Here is a 20,579-nt window from a genome sequence, read left to right as displayed (position 1 = left end):
TCGGGTTTAAAATAAGAGCTCTGAGCCACGATATCCTTCTAAATATCAAATTTCATTGAGATCCGATCACCCGTTCGTAAGTTAAAAATACCTCATTTTTTTTTATTTTTTCAGAAATACCCCCCCCCCCCCAACTACCCAAAAGAGAGCGGATCCGTTCCGTTTATGTCAATCATCTATCTAGGACTTGTGTTTATTTTTCCCACCATGTTTCATCCCGATCCCTCCACTCTAAGTGTTTTCCAAGTTTTAGGTTTCCCCCTCCCAACCCCCCGCCCCCCATCACCAGATCTGGTCGGGATTTAAAATAAGAGTTCTAAGACACGATATCCTTCTAAACACCAAATTTCATTGAGATTCGATCACCCGTTAGGTTTTCCCCCTCCAACTCCCCCCAATGTCATCAGACCCAGTCGGGATTTAAAATAAGAGCTCTGAGACACAATATCATTCCAAACATCAAGTTTCATTAAGATCCAATCACCCGCTCATAAGTTAAAAATACCTCATTTTTTCTATTTTTTCCGAATTAACCGGCCCCTTCTCCCCCCCCCCCAGATGGTCAAATCGGGAAAACGACTATTTCTAATTTAATCTGGTCCGGTCCCTGATACGCTTGCCAAATTTCATCGTCCTAGCTTACCTGGAAGTGCCTAAAGTAGCAAAACCGGGACTTTAGGTTTTCCCCCTCCAACTACCCCCAATGTCATCAGATCCGGTCGGGATTTAAAATAAGAGCTCTGAGACACAATATCATTCCAAACATCAAATTTCATTAAGATCCAATCACCCGCTGATAATACTTCATTTTTTCTATTTTGTGCGAATTAACCGGGCCCCCACTCCCCCCCCCCAGATGGTCAAATCGGGAAAACAACTATTTCTAATTTAATCTGGTTCGGTCCCTGATACGCTTGCCAAATTTCATCGTCCTAGCTTACCAGGAAGTGCCTAAAGTAGCAAAACCGGGACCGACAGACAGACCGACAGAATTGGCGACTGCTATATGTCACTTGGTTAATACCAAGTGCCATAAAAACTTTCACATAAAGAGTGAGGCAAATGAGGAGGGGACAAACCCTTTTCATGTATGAATAATTTCTGTCTGTTTTAAGTTTTAGTGCTGCTCATTACTTTCAATTAAAAAAAAAAAAAACCTGTTTTTGTATTTAATTTCTGAATGTTTTTCAACTAATGCAGGCTTGAACTTGGCTCACCATGTATGAAAAAATTGCAAATTAATTTTTGAAGATTTATTCCTTATATGAAGGGTTAGCTCCTCCTTCCACTCTTTACGCTAAAGCTGTTAACACTTTTAAAAAAAGCTTCATATTCTTATTAAAAAGCCCCCATGTTTCTGTAAACACTCCTAACAAAAATTGGGACAAACAGTCAAAGTTTAGCATAAAGAGAAAGGTAAGGAGGGTAACACCCTTCACATATGGAGAGGACAACTCTCCCCCTCACAGAAATTTCCTTCTGTGAAATTTCATCCAACATAAATTAAACCTTCCCCCAGTCAAATTCCCTCCAGACAGTTCCATCCTTGCTGAAAATCCCCCCTCCCTGTAAAACTGTTTGAAATTCAAGACAATTCAGTCTAAAAAGCTCTCCTTAGCATTCTTTCATTTGAATAAAACTTAAATCTCTAATCGGTTTCTCAATCACTCTAGGGATACCCTATTCCGTGAAAATTATTTCTCAGAAATCAAAACAGGTCGAAAATAGCTCCTGGATAATCCGCCAGAACATCTCCACATGAAAATTTAGTAGAAACCATAATATTTCCGGGCTGGTACTGATCTTTTCAATAATTTAGTATTTGTTATTAAGATATTTATAATATTCAATGCTACTGCTACTACTACTACTAACAACTCACCACAGCACCAAACTACCTGAGGCAAACAAAGCTACGGACGCTCCTCCCCCATCCCAATCTATTTAAAGCTTCCCTCTATACACCCTCCCAGGAAGCTCCCATTTCATTCAAATCTTTATTTATGACATCCTCCCATCCCAGCGGCGGACGATCTGATTTCCATTTAGCCCTAGACAGTTGACTGAAAAGGACAGTCTTTCGCAATCTGTCATCCTTCATCTGTAGAACGTGCCCTAGCCATCTCAACCTTTCTCTCATTATTGCCCTAGAAAGCAGGATTGAACCCCACTTTTCGTACAGTCTGCTGTTTGAAATAAAATTAGTCAGCTGGATACCAAGAACAATCTGTAGGCAATCTCTCTAGAAAATATCTAGTAAATCTTCATCTGCGTTTTGGAGTGCCCATGCTTCTGAGCCCTATATAACTATTGCCATCTCTGTAGCCTTTAATATTCACATCTAATGCATCATAAACTTTTTCATTTTCTTCTCTATCTTGGTTTAGCACATTCTCAAAATTTTCTGCCCATCTCTCTTTAACTCATTCCTTATCACTAATTGTGGTCTGCTCTTATCTTTAACTGGGACAGGTCCAGATTTACTACTCTCTCTCAATTTATTAACATGCCAGCACGATATTTTTCTAATATGCTGTATAGCTGCATCTTCTAGATCCTTGGCAATTTTGGCAATTATATCCATGACTTCCACGTCACATCTCCTTAGTTCATATTTTAATGCTTTCTCCACTTTCTTTACATTCTTTTTGTTTCCCTCTATTTCAAAAATCGGCCAAATGTTCTCAGGCTCGTAATTTTTGATAGATAACATTAAACTTGGTGAATATTATATATTTGGGATCAGTATAATAAGATGATTCTTTTGATCTATTGATATCAAAAATCCATTTTTAGAGTTAATGTTACTATTTAGCTGAGTCGCTCCTTACTTACAGTTTGCTACCACAAACTGTTTGATAATAGAAATACACATGCCAAGCAAGCTGCTTCCTAAAAAATATCAAGCTTATACCTCCATAATTACTAAATTTACCCATATCTTTTCTGAAAAAGGGGTTTAAACAAAGTCTTCTTGAAATTTAAGTCCTTGTTCTAGCCAGGGCTAAGGTAAATTAGTAAGGTAAAGGTAAATGTAGCAACTTAAAATGTTGCTACAGAAAGTTTCTAGATGGTAAGTCCAATTGTGTTAAGCTTTTAGATGACAGAGTTTTCTCTAACTTGGAAAGAAGTTGACTTATATTACAAAACCTTTGCTGATGTATCCAGAGTTTTGGTTATGCCTGACTTTATTTAAGGTCAGTTTCATTTGGAGAGGGAAGGGTCAGAGTTCACAACCTCAGCATGCTTTAGGCTCCATACCAGGGCTTGATCCAGGGAGGTCCATCCTGTTTGACACCCCAACCTTCAAAATTTGTGTTTGATTTATGTGAAAATCATAAAAAATAAATGTAAAAGAATTTTTATTGCATCTTGTAAAGTTTTTTTTGGTAACTCCTTTACCCCCTAATAAAAATGGTTCTATTGTGGCTGACCCCCCCCCCCCATTCAACTAATTCAACTTGTAAGCTAATCCCTGTACAACTGAACACTGTACAACTTAGCCCTTGTGCAACTCCACCCCAGTTTAACTGAACCCTCGTGCAACTGAACCCCCACTCAACCAAACCCAATGAGACTCAACCCTTGTTCAGGTCTCTTTTAGAAATAGTTTTTTTTTTCTTTTTAGATTAATATTTAACAGAATGCAAATGACATTGATTTAGACAAAATCATGGCTGATCAAACAGTTCGTGGTAACGAACTGTAGTAAGGAGCGACCCAGCTCAATAGTAACCAAAACCCTAAAAAATGGAATTTTGATACCAATAGCTACATCAAAAGAATTCCTCTGCAGAGAGCCAAAATCGAAACATGCATTGATTCAAAAACGTTCAGAAATTAAATAAAAAAAAAAAAAAAAACTGAAAGTAAGGAGCGACATTAAAATTTAAAACGAACAGAAATTACTTCGTATATGAAAGGGGCTGCTTCCTCATCAACGTCCTGCTCTTTACGCTAAAGTTTTTTACTGTTTTAAAAAGTAGAGTTGAGAGAAAGAGTCAAACTTTAGCGTAAAGAGCGTGGCGTTGATGAGGAAGCATCCCTGGATGGAGGCTCAGTCAAATAGGTGTTTAGTTACACATAGGTTTGGTTGCATGGAATTAAGTTGCACAAGACTCAGTTACATGCACTGGTTTATGCTTTTTTATATGGTCTCTCTGGGGAAAGAGGTCCCTAATTTTCTATCATCAGAAAATAGAGCAAAAGAGGATATTGGATCTCAACCATGCTCTGCGAGAGTAAACAGTCAGTGTCCTAGTCATACTTTTTAGACATCTGACCCAATTCAATCTTTCTGGTAGAGAGAAAGAGTTTTCTTCTGCACACCATTTACTACATGAGGATATGGTATCTTATAGTAACTTAATGCGGATTAAGATTCGATCTACCAGTTATACTTCTTGGGGGTTCAGAACTCAATTTAACATTTGTGTGTAAGGAATTCTTAAATTTTTACCTTATCTTACCTCTTACTTTAGGAATCCTAAATTTTACCTAGTCTAGCAGACTAGGTCTTCTGATTCCAATCCAACTGAGCCGAGAAGTAACAGCATGGGTCCTAGTTTTCTTTTGGGATCTAGACTTGGTGTGACCTTTATGGAAAGGCAAAGGGGAGGTATCCTCAAATTCTTGTCACCAGGAAACGAAAATAATGTAATTTTTGCATAACTTATATTGTATGCACTGTAGGTGTTTGTGTACAATCTGTTAATTTATTCAACTTTTATCAAATTCGATTTGATTAACGTTAAGCTACTATTTCATTTAAAAACATTCCATCCTGAATCCTAAAATTGGAAGGAAAAATGTTGAGAATATAACAATGTGAGAATATAACATTATATTATCTATATAACCTTACATTAGATATAGCATTATATTCTCTATATAACATTAGAATATAACATCATAACAAAAATGTTGAGAAGAAAAAAAATGTGAGAATTTAAATTATTGAGCTTTAGAGGTGTTTATGCTTGCTTTGTTTATATCAATGGGAAAATGTACAATATGTGATGAACAATGTATAATAGGGGAATATGTATAATAATGAGAGATAAGACAACATCCAAATTATGAGGTTTGTCTCAAGTTCTTTTCGTAGTCAAAAATATGAAACATTTGGTTTTTTCCTTATTTGTTTTTTTTTGCTGTGTGCCTTGCTAGCCGAGTGGTTAGCGTGCTGGAATTGGAGTTTTGTGTCCGTAAGGATAGGGGGTTCGAGTGCTGGTGTTGCTGATTATTTTGTTTAGAACAGGTTTTAGCTGAGTGACTCTAAGCTCAGGTAGAGTTGACCCAGCTCCAAATGGGTACCTTGAGAAATCTGGGAGGGGGGTGGACACAGGAAAGATTGGATGAATTACCCCTGACCACTTATTATTCTCTCAGTCAAAGGCAGAGAATCAGGAGATTATCTGTGCTACATGGAGCATAGTCTGCATACGAAAAAGATGTTTTTTTCTTCTTTGCTGAACTTTATTTTTTGCCTTAGTCTTGTTGGAAGTGATGGTTCATTAAATAGACCATACTGTTGCAGGAACATTGAGCACCCCCCTCCCCCTTTGATTTTGAAGCATACATTTCTCTCATGTTTGTTCATTTTAAAAACGCATTTTTTTTTCGTTCGAGACCTTGAAAAACAGCAATGATATTGCCCCTCCCTTGATTTTGAAAGCTTAATTTTTACCCCATGCTTTTGTGAATTGACGCCTGTGCACTGTTGACCATCTTTTAGTTTTTTTTAGATGACCATTATTTTATTATCATGGAAGAATTAGTTTTAAGGAGGAAGAATTAGTTTTAAGAGGGAGAGAGGAGGGGTTGTGGCAACATGACATTGAAAACCTTTCATGTGCCCAGATGTAAAATAAATCTTGTCTTTTTGGCTTAGGAAACTGATACTTTAAGAGATTTGCATCCTATCTTATCATGTAAAGTTCCTTCGACATAATAATACGGACACAATTAAAATTCTCATTTAGTATTCTTCTTGGAGGCCAAAATAATCTTGTTTTCTTTGGGAATTTTGTTCTAAATTTAGCCTTTAGCAAGTTTTTCAACCAAAACGAAAACATGTCGCAATTTTAACTTCAAGGGTATGTAGACTTCTAAGACTCAGGTTTTTCATATTTGTAAGAAATTCAGGACTCGAAAAGGTATTAGTACATAGATACTGATGGGTACAAAGTTTAATGGATTTATTCTTTATCATCTCAAAGAAGTGATATTTCCTATTATATTTCATGTTTTGCTATTTGAACAAAATTAATTTTATCACTGTCTTTTCGTTTTAAGTTGTATTGTTCTGTATAAAAACTTTCCACTTCATTACTTGGCATTCAAAATTTATGTTCTCGCTGAACAGGAGGGACCGGGCCTCCCCCCCAAAAAAACAAAAGGAATGTATTACGGAAAATATTTCAAAGTATGTAAAATATGCGTGTTTTGCCTATTCCCTGTTTCCCTCCCACCATAATTATCCTGAAACTTAAGTGTATAGTTTGACAAAGGTTCAACCCAAACAGAGGAAATATCAGAGGATTTTTCTGAAGTCCCAATACGGAATTCATAATTTACGCTGCCCTTTGTCTGGAAGGGGGGAAGAGTCTTTTGAACTAATCCTAGGGAACACTTCCCTGCTCTCAATGGTTTTGCTTTGTTGGGGGCCTTCGAGCCCTAGGTATTCCACGAGTTTCTAAAATCTGTTTAAAATCTCCCATTATTTCTTATGTTTTCTGTTTTGTTACACTTACATAGAATCCACTTATGATATGTTTTGGTTGACTTACCCATGCATTGGTATGCCTCCTTATATATTGGTTGGGTATACTTTATATTTAATTCAAATTTCTTTTTTTAATCTTTACTTCCTTGTTTATAATGAATGTGGGTATTGTCGCAGGTGTGGTATAGCAATTAGCAAGCGCATTCCAAAAATTAGTATTCTCATCTTTTCAAAATCCCAAGGTTAGAAAAAATCCATTATTATGTTCTGCTGACTTGGTTTTTGGTTTTATATTTGTCGGTTTTATGTTGGAAGCTTCCGCCTATTGTCAAGGTAATTCATATTAGTGAGTTTCAGATTTCAATACTGTCCCTTTGACTGTTTATATTATTGACAGAACGATAGGGAATTAAAGAAGGTCCTATTCTATGTGCTATCTAATACATTGCTATGCCATTTCCAGCTTAATGACTTCATATTTTATGGAGGAGTCGCCTACTCCCTGCTATCAGGATTAAACATCGGAGCGCCACGCGTAGTGTACGTTACCTGCTACACACTTTTTTGAAAATGAACGGTCTTGTGTTATGTAAAGGAATATCTAAAAGACCCCTTCCATGCATGTAAGTCCTACTATCTTCCGGGTTAGTCAGTTCCTGTCCTGGAAATGGTCAAAGAATATCACTGAGAGCCAAGCAATTGTGAAGAAATTGTTTCTGGTGGAAAGGGGGTCCATTTAGTGGGAGGGGGTAATAAAATACGCATATTATGAGGAATGACAAGTTGTGGACGAGGTTGAAAAAACTGCGGAGTTTTATTTTAAACAGAGGCATGTCGGGAATTCCGCAAGGGCATTTGCCTGCTGAGAACGTATCAGGCAGTTCGTGGTAACGAACTGTTAGTAGGCTAAGGAACGACTCGGCCCAATAATAATTAAAACTATAAAAAAGAGTAATTCTAATGATTATTACATCAAAAGAATATAATTTTTATGCCGATTCACAATGTAAAAATTCATTAAGTTTAATGTTCTCCATCAAAAGCTACGAGTCTGAAAAAAATTGCCGGTTTTGGAAAAAGGGGGGAAACTCCCCCACAAAGTAAAGTGATCTTAATGGAAATCACACCATCGGATTCAGCTCATGAGATAACCCTGCTGTAGAGTTTTCAAGCTCCTATCTAAAAAAAATATGTAATTTTGTGCTTTTTGCTAAACGAAAGACCACGGATGTGTGTGTTTTTTTCGGGATGTTTTTCCTGGGGTGGTTGCATTGAACCAATGGTCCCAGAAGATTGGGTGAGGGTACATTTGACCTGAAAATAAAAGATCTAGTGCTCTTTTTAAATGACCAGAAAGATTCGAGGGCAACTAACACCCCTCACATGCCCCTTTTTTCCTCTAAGGCATCCGATCAAAATTTTAAGATAGTTGAAAGATTCACCAATTATGCCTCTGGGGATGGTATGAACATCCATGGACCCTGGTGAAAGGGCTATAAATTCTTGAATTTATCCATATTCTACACATGTTATTTGTTACTGGGAAATATTCGGATAAATTTGGGGGGTTTTCTGCGGGGGAGAGGTTCTTGGGGGAAAACGTTTCTTTAGGATTTTACATACTTCTGAGTTTAACCTGGTATGATTTGAAAAACAGTCCGAAATTAAATAAAAAAGAAAGTTTTATTTCAGATGAAAGCAAATAACAACATTAAAACTTATAACGAACAGAAATTGTTTCGTATATTAGAGGGGCTGCCTCATCCTCATCTCGCGCTTTTAACACTGAAGTTTGACTTTTTGTTTCAATTCTTTAAGAACGACTTCTGAATCACAAGGGCTGTTGAAACAGAGAGAGAATTATTTTAGAGAACTTTACGACTTTAGCGTAAAGGGCAAGGGATGAGGATGGCACTACTCCCCCTCCTATGCTGAATAATTTTTGTTTGTTTCAAGTTTTAGTGTTGCTCCTTACTATTTGCAAAAAACTATTTTTTTTTTTCTAATTTTCCTTTTTAGTGAGATTCTAGTATGGCGTTGAGTAATTTTAGTCTCTGGCTTAAGAAGAAACAAATATGAATGCCCAAACTTGTTATCAGGGATGTGGGAACCAAACTGATTTTTATTATTTGGGAGGGCTGCAGGTCCTCAAAATTTCTGCAGGCAATATACTGAATAAACATTTCACAGCTGTCAAACTCTGTTGGTGGCTTTACCTGAAGAAAAAACCTTCAAAAAAATCCAAAAGCTGACAAAAGTATTTGGAAAAGCCATTTCATAATACTGTTATAAGCCACAAATTTATGGTCTCTGATTACATTTTTTTTTGGGTGCTACTAAAAAGACCGTACATGTTTTGTATTTTTGTTTTTGTAAGAAGAAGATTTTTGATTCATTAGAACTTGAACAGATATCCGAGTCAGTAAGAAACAAATGAAATCAAAATGGGCACTTGTGTCTTATAGCCACCACACTTAAGTTCTGTCAAGAAGTGAAGTTTGGTTAATGGTAGTGAAATAAAACAAAATATGATGAAAATACAATACTTTATCAACAAATTATGAAAACTACTACAAAGAATTATGGAAGGGGGGCCGCCCAGACTGCATTATACTAAATACATAACCTAAACTAACCTAACCAAATTTTAACTAAATATTTAATTAAAATATTGCTGCAATGTAGTTTCCCACCGAGCCGAAGCTAATAAATTCTGGTGTAAAGACCACGAAAACCGGTTATTATCTCATGTTCGCGATGCAAGATCTTGAGTGTCGTGTCTATAAGACAAAAGTACCCCAAAATGTACGGAATTTTTGATAGTACCCAAAAATTTCAAATTGTACGGTATTGTACCAGGACACCTGATTGTACCAAAAACGATACAAGTTTACAACGTTGGCAATGCTGGGCAAGATATCTGTAATATAAGTAATATTCAATAGACTTTATGCTGACCGGAAGCTGTGCCAAGAATTTCCACCATGATATTCGCGAAGCATTTTAAGTGCCTTATTGCAAAATATGCTTAGTTTTGTGGTGGTTGCTATTTTTTACACTCGTCATAAAAAAGCTGCTTTTGTTTGCAGAATTTGAAGATAATCATTTACAAAATATTACAATGTCAAGCTTGGCTTGCTGACTACAAGAATAAAGATGAGCGTAATATATTTATTCAGAGATCCTGTTCAAGGAGAAAGGGGCAGGATCTGGAGGAAGCTTCACTTTCATCTGATCATATTATTTGAATAAAGATAGGATAAGACAATTACACAAATACGGAGTAGATAATTTGCATATTTTTTTCTTCAAAAAATGAAGTACAGGACTACTATTAAAATTAGGAAATTGCCAAGTTTTTATCTACTTTGAAAACCTTTTTATAGCACTAGAGTCAGTGGTGGAAATTCATGAAAACCAGGGGCGGGGTCTTTGCATTTTTTTCAAAATCTAGGGTGGTAAATCTGTTGATTTATTTCATATTTTGTCAATAGAAATACATATAAAAGTGCCTTTCCCCTACCCCCCCCCTAATTGACACCAGTGGTTAGAGTCCTCTTGGGCTTGGACTTAGCCCACTGAGGCCCTGTCTATGTCTTGGCCCCCTTGATAGCATTTCTCAAAGGGTATTTAGAATGCCCCACAATTATATAAAAGTGCCTCCCCCCCCTAATTGACACCAGCGGTTAGAGTCCTCTTTGGCTTGGACTTAGCCCACTGAGGCCCTGTCTATGTTTTGGAACCCCCTTGATAGCATTTCTCGAAGGGTATTTAGAATGCCCCACAATTATATAAAAGTGCCTTCCCCCCCTAATCGACACCAGTGGTTAGAGTCCTCTTGGGCTTGGACTTAGCCCACTGAGGCCCTGTCTATGTTTTGGAACCCCCTTGATAGCATTTCTCAAAGGGTATTTAGAATGCCCCACAATTATATAAAAGTGCCTCCCCCCCCCCTAATTGACACCAGTGGTTAGAGTCCTCTTGGGCTTGGACTTAGCCCACTGAGGCCCTGTCTATGTCTTGGAACCCCCTTGATAGCATTTCTCGAAGGGTATTTAGAATGCCCCACAATTATATAAAAGTGCCTTCCCCCCCCCCCTAATCGACACCAGTGGTTAGAGTCCTCTTGGGCTTGGACTTAGCCCACTGAGGCCCTGTCTATGTTTTGGAACCCCCTTTATAGCATTTCTCGAAGGGTATTTAGAATGTTTCACAATTCAGTGGAAAATTCAATTTTTTTCAGATATACTTTGATACAAATGAACGTAACATTGCTACAAATGATGGCTTTCTGAACACAGAACACATGAACTCTGAACACAGTTGTGTTTCTGAACACAAAAAGAATTTAAGAAACACCTAGCTTGTATAATTCAGCTCTGTTGGGTGTAGATACCCTCTGGCCTGATAAAAAAGATAAGAATCATAGTTTTTTTTTGTGAGGTTACTCTTTAAGTCAGTCTCTGGGGAATTCCCCTTTCTATAGCATTTACGTCTATAGGGTAGTTACAGGTCGGGGTCTGCCGTGAACTTCAGTAATGTCGAAAATGTAATATCAATTAGCGGTTTAGTAGAGACAAGGATAATAATTATTATAAGTATAATAACTAAATAATTGTTATTCAGTCAAAATAGTAAAACCATTCATCTTCTCAGAAGGATTGAAAGGAAAGAGGAAAAGGGAAATTACTGCCCTATAGTTTCGTCTTGAAAAGTGTGCTTTGATTCCGTTGGTCTATTTTTGTGATGTAGTTTTGCAAACCAATTACGTTACTCCTAATTTTTTGGGAGACAAATAAATTAAGTTGTCTTAAGCTGAAAACTTGCACCAGTTGGGTATATTTGGCAAATTTTTAGTCTGTAAAAAGAACACGGTTTCCACATAGGGTGATTCAATCACCGTTCAACCAGCCTGAACGTAACTGCAAATTAACTCAAATACCTTAAATTCAACCACCAAACAACTCAAACTTCGCATAGATCAATAACCACACAACCCAAGCACTATCAATTCAACCACCATAAACTCAACCACAATAAACTCAGTCACCGCATAACTAAAATCTGTTTCAATTTTTTTGCCTGCGAGGGACTTTTTAAAATATCGTATAAAAATAAACAAAAACAAAATATTGCAATTGGTACCCTTTTCTGAAGAGCAAACAACTCAACCACCGCGTAGATCAATCACCACATAACCAAGCACTATCAACTCAACCACCGCATAAATAAAATCTGTTTCAATTTTTTTGCTTGTGAGGGACTTTTTAAAATATCGTATAAAAATAAACAAAACAAAATATTGCAATTGGTACCCTTTTCTGAAGAGCAAACAACTCAACCACCGCATAGATCAATCACCACATAACCAAGCACTATCAACTCAACCACCGCATAAATAAAATCTACACATAAAATAACATATTTTGAGAGCAAAATGTGTTTGGGCAATTCGTATCTATTTTTCTCCTTTTTTTTCATAAAAGAGCAAAGGAGAAGAATAGAAGAGCAAAAACACATTTTGAGAGTAAAATGTGTTTGGGCAATTCGTATTTATTTTTCTGCCTTTTTTTCATAAAAGCCTTAACAACTATAAATGTTTTTATCTTCTAAAGTTATTTAAGCTTTGATCTCACCACAAGTATTGAGCAAAACACATACACTGGCAGATAAGTGTGATATATTCCTAAAGTCAAAAATATTCCTCTTGGGAGGGAGAAATCTGCAAAATTTAGAGGAGAGTATCCATATTTGAAAGAAAAAATTCAGTTTTCCTCCAACTCCCTCATGCTTTGTGATGAGGAAACAAAGTTTTCTCTGCATCTTTTGTATTAACTAAAGAATGAATCACCAAGGTCTGAAACTGGAAAATCATTCAGTTTTTAAGGAAAGGCATTAATTTCACAACCCCCCCATTTTGTCCCAAGTATATCCAAGTCTATCGATGGGACAAGTGGTAACCATACTTGGGACAGAACCTTATATGTCTTTTTGATACGTAACTCAGCTATTTAATAGAGATGGTAGAATAAAACTATGAAAACAGAAAGAAAGAAGTACAAATTTATAAAACAAGGATTTAGAAAATCACTCTTCATGGGTTTAAAGTATATCAAATTTTGATGGATCAATAGGAAATAAAAAAAATTCCTGCTTGTCTTGTAGTCTGTCCTGAAGGCTCAGGATTTGGCAAGAGAGTTGTAATATCAGTAAAACTATAAGTAGGGACACAGTAGGGACTAGTGGGACTATAAGTAAAACATCAGTAGGGACAAACTTCAAGAATGGAGCCATTTTTTTGAAATATGTAACTTCTACCTCTTGTTCTTCTCTGAGTTTTGAAATTATTTCACCGACACTGTGTCATTTTCCTTTTTTGTTTCTTTTTCAAAAACAAAAAGAAAGTTGCCAATATTTAAAGCAGAAAAGGAGGGTTTCTCTCGACTGAAAGTCCTTCCTTTGGATCTCTTTCATTGGATCCTGAAACCTCGTTTGAGCTGCTGTCACTTTTGATAAAGAGTTATTTCTTATGATTTCAGGATTTTAAACGAGGGTTTGTGAGAGCATGTTTCACTTTCTTAGCTTTTTGAAATATGGCCTGTTCATCGTTGTTTTTCTTCTCTAACTGACTGAGTGTCAGTCAGTATTCTGCAGACTCCTTTTAGCTGACCTCTTGATTTCGCATTTTTCAAACGAGCTTTTGCATATGGCCTTATCATTGCAGGTGAAACTGGATGGAAGTGCATGGGACTTATCTATGATGAGAGGCAACACCTCCCCATTTTTATGGATTTGAGTAAGTCATGTCTTGACTCAGATGGAGGCTTACCCAATAGTCGGTCATTTACAGCTGATGGTAAAAAGTTGTCATTGACAAAAATTTCGTCATTAAATGGGCAAATATCTGTTGCTTAAAACCTGAAGTGATGTCCGATGGAGTTAATTAAAGGGGATACGCAACGTTAAGAAACTGGGAGATTTCATTCAGAGAAACTGACAATAGCTTTGTTACAATGGTATTTCAGACAGTAGAAGACCGCAAGATCATGTAGTCGCGGTTTGTGTGACATATGTGGAGGCAATGTTAACATGATCACATGGTCATCTTTCGCTATTTCGGTGGCTTTAACTGATAAGTGAGATTCGTAATTATCGAAAACAAGTAGCTGGGGCTTCTCTTTGCCTGACTATATATTGGAGACAAAGCGATGAAGAAACTGAATAAAAATTGAAGTTTTAGTCCAGCCACTGTCAATAACGCAAGCAACAGTACCACGTGGAGCCCCCAAAAGTCATCCTTGGTGTTATCTTTTTCCTTAGGAAGACCATTGTCTGTGGAATTGAGTTTCCAGATGCTGTAACGGAAGCAAGAAGTTGCTCTTGTAAATTGATGTATTCCTATGTCAGCAACAATCTTGCTTGGCCTTTGTTTGGCGGTCAAGGGACCTTCATCCATATCCCATATACTCTGGGGAGAAAAAGCAACCACATAGTTTGGAGAAGAAGATGCTAACATTGTAGCGGTTGAAGCTGGTTCCCCTTGAGAGGCTAGTTGCTTCAGGTTTTTTAAATGAAAGGCCTTGATTTCATGACATAAATCCATAATACCATTTTTGGCCTGCTCTATTCTTGTCATCCCAACTTGAAAGATAAACCAATCTATTTTTCTTTTGCATACTCATAGGCTAGATCACGGACTTCCAAAATATCAAGATGTCAATATATCTTAACATTTCAAAGCAAACTATCCCTGGCTATTTCATTTCTGTTTATAGCTGCCATACATAGAACAAGTCTCAAGTACCAATACTTGGGACAGTCCAAACTATGGAACCAAACATTGTCATTGAAATAATTCAATTTAATCCAAAATGGAAAAAGAATTCTTCAGAACCACTAATTCTATTTCACAAGGAACTAATGAAGGAGGAAAGGAAAGCAAATGGTTACGATCTTTCCACCATGATTTCCATTTGTCAAAGGTTCGTTTGGTCGACAAGTTCAATAGCCTTTTGTTTGAAAAGTTCCAGAATTTGGATACTTTTTATCCTCGTTTTTGTCTGGGTCCTGCCACTAAGAATTTGTCGTCTAAAACTCTTAGTAGTCAACAAGAGGCAGTTTTGTCGAAGGGTTTTAGATTCTGTTTTCCAACCCCAATTTCTTATTCAAAAATAATTTTCTAAGGTAGAGTCAGGAATTATGGCTTCTATTGATAAAGTCGAAGCTCCTCAAGAACTTAGAGCTGAAATCGTAAGGAAACTTAAGACTTTTAACATGAAAAAAATTAATAATGATATAACAAAAAATGACATTAAAATACTTTCTGATTTGAAAAAGGATAAGACCCTTACTATCACTAGGGCAGATAAAGGCAATGCTATTGTAATTATGGACACCGATGATTATGATCTTAAAATGAATACAATCATTTCTGATACCACTTTTTACAAGAAATTGGATTTCGATCCTACGGATAAATATGTAAAATCGATTAGAAAGGAATTGGAGTCCCTGAAAAATAATTTACACATTACCCCACAATTTTATAATAAATTTTATCCAAGAGGTTGTTCCGCACCAAAGATCTATGGTCTACCCAAAATTCATAAGACGGGAGTTCCCCTCCGTCCCATTGTATCAACTTTTTCATCACCAGTGGCAAAATTAGGAAAGTGGTTGTCGGTGGCATTGCGTCCACTCTTAGGAACACAAAAATCATATATACAAAATTCCACTGATCTTATTAATAAGTTAAAAATTTCACACTGGAGGAGAATTCAATTCTCTGTAGTTTTGATGTGGTGTCCATGTATTCAAATTCTAACGTGAAAAAGTGCGAGGATATATTAAGGATTCAATTACAAAAGCACTTTGATTTGATACAAGATGTGACCATGGCGAGTTTGGAGATTGAAGTTATTATGAAATTGGTTATTCTTGCAAATGAACATTCTCTTTATTTTGGTTTTAGAGGTGAATTTTATAAACAGGTGTTTGGTTTGGCATCTCTCTCCCCTTTGTTGGCAAATCTCTTCATGGAATCTGTTGAAACCTCGGCCATACACAGTTTTAGGCTCTCCCCTTGTTTCTGGAGCAGATTCATGGATGATGTGGTCTGCATTTGGAAACACGGTTTAGAGTCTTTAGACCTTTTCCATAAACATTTGAATAGTTTTGACAAAAACGTAAAATTTAGAGTGGAGCTTGAAGAAAGTGATAAACTACCTTTTCGTGATGTCTTATTGATCAAAAGTGAGTTCCATTTGCTTTTTTCAGTTTATAGAAAGCCTACCCACAGTGATAGGTATTTGAACTTTCACTCTTGCCACCCTATCTCAGTGAACCGAGGGGTTGTGATTGCACTGGTGGATAGAGCTTTCAGAATTTTTTCCCGGGAGTTTTTAGATTCTGAATTGTTATATTTGAGGGATGTTTTATTTTGTAATAGCTACCCGATTAAATTCATTGATAAAATAATAAAAAATAGACGCATTAAACACAACAATAGGCTTATTGGGGTTTCACAGTGCACAGAATTAAACTTACCGAAACGTTTCATTTCTTTACCTTATGTACCTACTTTGGGGGAGATGCTTAAAAGAATTTTGCGTAAACATAACATTGATACTTGTTTCCAATCAGTGAGAACATTAGGTAGTTTTCTTAATTCTGGGAAGGATTTAGCCTTGTTCCTTGTTCCTGTGGAAAATTTATATTGGTAGAACTCACCAACAATTTACTGAAAGATTTATTGAGCATCGCATCTCAATAGAAAAAACCCTACAACTAAGAAAGCTTCCCAAAACTTTTGTTTCGGCTCTAGCTGAACACACATTCTTTTATCCTGAATATTTTATACAATTTGATGAGGCTACAGCTATTTCTAATGATTGAGGTTTTTCTCAGTGGGCGAGGGAGGCTATAGAAATTAAAAAACTTATATTTGCTAATATTTCAATAAATAGAGACACAGGGAATTTAAATTTATGATATTTATGATATGACCCAATTTATGATATTCTTTTAAAAAATGAGCCAATAGTCGATGGGGGAATTAAAATTTTACACAATCACCAGGGGACAAGATTACCCACTAGACCAAAAAGAGTTGCTTCAATGTTAGCTTACAAGAGGATTATTTCGCGACAGAATAATTAACTAAGTTTCAATTTTCATAAATTTTTCCTCAGTTGCTCTTTGATTCTCATTGAAGTAACTCGCATAGCTGCTTTTCCCTACGTGGATAAGTAGCGACAATTGTATTTATTATATTTGGTGGTTTTTATTTGTTTTTAGATTAGTTTTCTTTTAATTTTCTATCTTGTGCTGAAGACGCCTTGTTTGGATAAAGGCGAAATATCCGTGTTGTTTTAGTCTTTCAATTCTACTGGCCGTCGTCTCGTTTGAAGTTTCCTTTTTGTAGAGTTTTATCTCTCTTGATTGTTTATTGTCATGTCTGGCCAGTTCGGCTTAAGAACTTTCATTCTTTTTTTATGTTTGACACCTACGCGTGATTTTTTTTTTTTTTTGGGGGGGGGAGGGGGGCTAATACTAATCTTTTGGGGGGAAGGGGGGCAATACTAATTTTTTTTTGGGGGGGGGGAGGAAATAATATTTTTGGGGGGTAAAATTCTAGTTAATTGACTTCTTGCTATCTCAGAAAATGAAATGAAACTTTCGGGGATGAATCTACAGACTAAATTATGTCCTGGGAAGGTATTTTGAAGCAACTACCTCCACACCTTTTCCCTCTAGAGGGCCCTGACCTTGATGACCTTTACAAATATGTGTGTTATAATAGTGAAACCTTGTAAAATAGATCTTCTGCTTAATTGAAGTACAAGAGAATTGTTTTCAGCTTTATAACTTTGCTCAATTCCATTTTATAAGGTTTTAAAGATATGCAAATACATTTCCTAAATTTTGGAAAAAACATTGATATGGCTCAAAATCCTTCTCAAATAACAGGAATTGCATTTTCAGAACTAAAAGCAGAGAAAAAGCAACTAGTAACTGAAAATTAAGGTAAATGTTGTTTTGTCAAAATTTCAATACGTAGGCTATAGACGTGTCATGTAGGTAAATTTCAGGGCCCTCTAGAGGGAGAAAGAGTGGAGGTGGGTACTTTAAAATATCTTCCCGGGGCATACTTTAGCCTGTAGATCCATCGCTGAAAGTTTCGTTTTCCTAACCTAAACCCTTTCCGAGATAGCAAGAAGTCAATTAACTAGAATTTCACCATTTTCTTTTTTTGGAGAGTGGCAATAATAACTTTTTTTGGGGGAGGGGGAGCAATCAAAAATATTTTTTTTATTATATGAATAACAGGTAGCCAGAACTCTAAAAAATGCAAGGTTTGTGGGGTTAGTACTGCCCTGAAGACCTCCCCCCCCCCGCCTATGTCCCTGGATCAGCCCAAAACTCTTCTGTTTTTTTTTTTAAATGTCGAGTAACTCAATGTGAAATCGTCTGAATTGTAAAAATCTATTATTTAATTTTTTCTTTCATTCATATATATATATTTTATTATAGAATTTTTTTTTTTTTTCTTTTTTTGGTGATTAACACTGAGGACAACCCGAAGTTTCAAATAACCTTTGAGGTTTCTTAATTGCTTCTTGGGTAGCCGTTTTATTATGGCATTAATTAACAATTATCGTAAAGTTCAGGAAGAAAAAGAGCTTAATGTAATACTTTCAGTGTAATTATTTATAAACGTTCTTGCTGAAAATAAATGCCGATAAGTACATTGTTTTCACTCTGTCTTTGACTTCTTCATTTAGCTGGAAGAATCTCGTCCTGATTGCCTTGTCCTAGTTGTGTCAATAAAGAAAAATGGGGGGGGGGGTATTTTTTCATGCCTAGGTGTGAAATTTTTCGTTTTTAAAAGATGAAAATACAATAAAGGAAATTTTTCAATGGAAATACTCAAAAAATAGTATTTAGAATCTATGGGGTCACAGCCCACTCCCATATTCCCTCATTTAGGTAATTGCCTTGCTGAGGTCACTTTTTTTGGTCTGCTATAATGACATGAAATGATAACTAATGTTGCTAAATGGCTGCTTAAATCATTCTATTCTATTTTTATTTTTTCTTGAGTCTATTTTTTTTTATTTTTTCTTGAGTCTCCATTCTATTTTTATTTCCTTGAGTATTTTTTCAAAATGCATAAATGTAATTCTTCAGGTGATTAAGTGACAAAAAACCAGAGGCACTTTTTGTCCGATTTTCTTCACCAATTCAGCTACAACATAAACATAATACATAAACGTATACATAGGGCCTAAACATATTCAGCTACAGCAAACATATTCTGAGGCCTATTTCGAAAGTATAACGGTTCAAAATAGGGATGGAACCTTTTAATCGACAGTGAACAGATACAAAATTTTTAACTGGATATTTCGAACGCTTATACAGTGTTTATCATCACCAGTAAAACTGTTTTACTGCTGATGATGAACACTGTATATGTGTTCGAAATATCCAGTTAAAAAATTCCAAATCTGTTCACTGTCGATTAAAATGTTTCATCCCTATTTTGAACTGTTATAGTTTTGTCATGGAAAGACAGTGTGGTCTTCGAATTTATCTACTTTGAGGCCTATTTCAAGGGCTATATTTGAAAGTTACACTTGTTTCGGGTATTTTTTTTTTATTGTAATCCATTAACTGCAACATGGCAAGATAAATTAGATAAGATTATATTCGAGGGGCCTCCCACTATTCATCACGTGGAGTACATGTAGGATTTCAACGCGTGCCGCGAAGCTCCGCAACTTGTGGCAGGGTTTCACCACGCATGGCACAGTCCTTGTAACGCTTAGCACACTTTCGCCACGCTTGACACATGTCACCTTGTGTATGTGATTCCTGAAAATTGGTGACCCCTTGATTGTCTTATAATCTATACTTTTCCTCTTACGTTTATACAACGATGTCGTATCAAGTATTTTTGTTTTTTGTGGGGGGGCATTTTCAGGGAACAATGACAGTGCAATTGTAGTCGACAAATTCAGAGAACATTTTACGTTAATAATCTCAATCGCATCGAAAATGCATTGTATCTTTTGTTTTATCGGCAAGGAATCCCAATTCATACAATATTAATGCTCCAAGGATATCAAAGTAAAAACGCTTTTTACCTCCTCCTCCCCACCCTGGATCTATGTAGGTCTATTCATACCTGAAAACCTTGATTAAAAAATATTTTTTTGGGGTCGCTGCAAAATTATGAAGTTCTTAGGCAGTATCACATTTTTTTTGTCAGCGTTGCCATGGTGACCGTAAGAATTAAAAAGCAGAACTAATAGCTAAATTTGACAAAGCTTTTCGGCAGTAAAAATTTAAACTAAAACGATCTGCTGATACCTGAAGGCAACTGCACCTTCAAAAAGGCAAACACCTTTTTAAGATGGTTGGTGCAGAATTTTTTCAGTTTAATTTTGTTTATTTTTCATGCCCGTTTCTTTCTTTGAATTTTAGACCCGCTAATACCAAAAACTGCCTATGGAATCCTTTTTAATTACAAATTGCAGTCCCGGTTTTTAAGATATATAAAGATACATAATTTTTTACTAGAACGATCTGTTGATCGTTACGTTACAAATTGTAGTCCCGATTTTTATGGCACTTGGTATTAAGGGGGTGATTAAGTGAACTGATGGAACTCGAAAATCCCATGTTAAATTGAAAATTTATATTTAAAAAGTACTCAAGTATTCATTGGCGGAAGATGCCGCTTTTAATATCAGGCCATAGCTTCTTGAAGATGCTACAAAATGTTTGAAAGGATTTTGTTCTATTTCCTCTAATTGCTTAGAAATCTTAGAAAATGTCTAGGTATTTT

At 36.1% G+C, this 20,579-nt stretch overlaps 1 protein-coding gene and 1 long non-coding RNA gene across 4 annotated transcripts in view; one reads left to right on the top strand and one right to left on the bottom strand.

The window, feature by feature from the left end:
• The window catches only part of LOC136041003 (probable 4-methylmuconolactone transporter), a 101,364-nt gene that overhangs the window by 12,777 nt on the left and 68,008 nt on the right, over nucleotides 1-20,579 (top strand). Inside the window, exon 1 of one of the 3 annotated variants that reach the window (XM_065725495.1) lies at nucleotides 7,283-7,350. The exons of 1 other annotated variant lie outside the window; for it this stretch is intronic. In XM_065725495.1, coding sequence (XP_065581567.1) covers nucleotides 7,298-7,350 — 53 coding nt within the window. In that variant the 5' untranslated portion in view covers nucleotides 7,283-7,297. Of the gene's footprint in view, nucleotides 1-7,282; nucleotides 7,351-15,862; nucleotides 15,980-20,579 lie in introns of those variants that run through there. One more of the 3 variants, XM_065725499.1, reaches the window with a different exon arrangement.
• LOC136041005 (uncharacterized) overlaps nucleotides 1-20,579 on the bottom strand; it is a 73,045-nt gene that overhangs the window by 33,710 nt on the left and 18,756 nt on the right. The gene's annotated exons all lie outside the window — the stretch shown is intronic.

This window comes from Artemia franciscana, chromosome 21 (assembly GCF_032884065.1).
Source record: "Artemia franciscana chromosome 21, ASM3288406v1, whole genome shotgun sequence".
NCBI classification, from domain to species: domain Eukaryota; kingdom Metazoa; phylum Arthropoda; class Branchiopoda; order Anostraca; family Artemiidae; genus Artemia; species Artemia franciscana.
The sequence above is the reverse complement of the archived record's forward strand: the minus strand, read 5'-3'. Positions and strand labels throughout refer to the sequence as shown.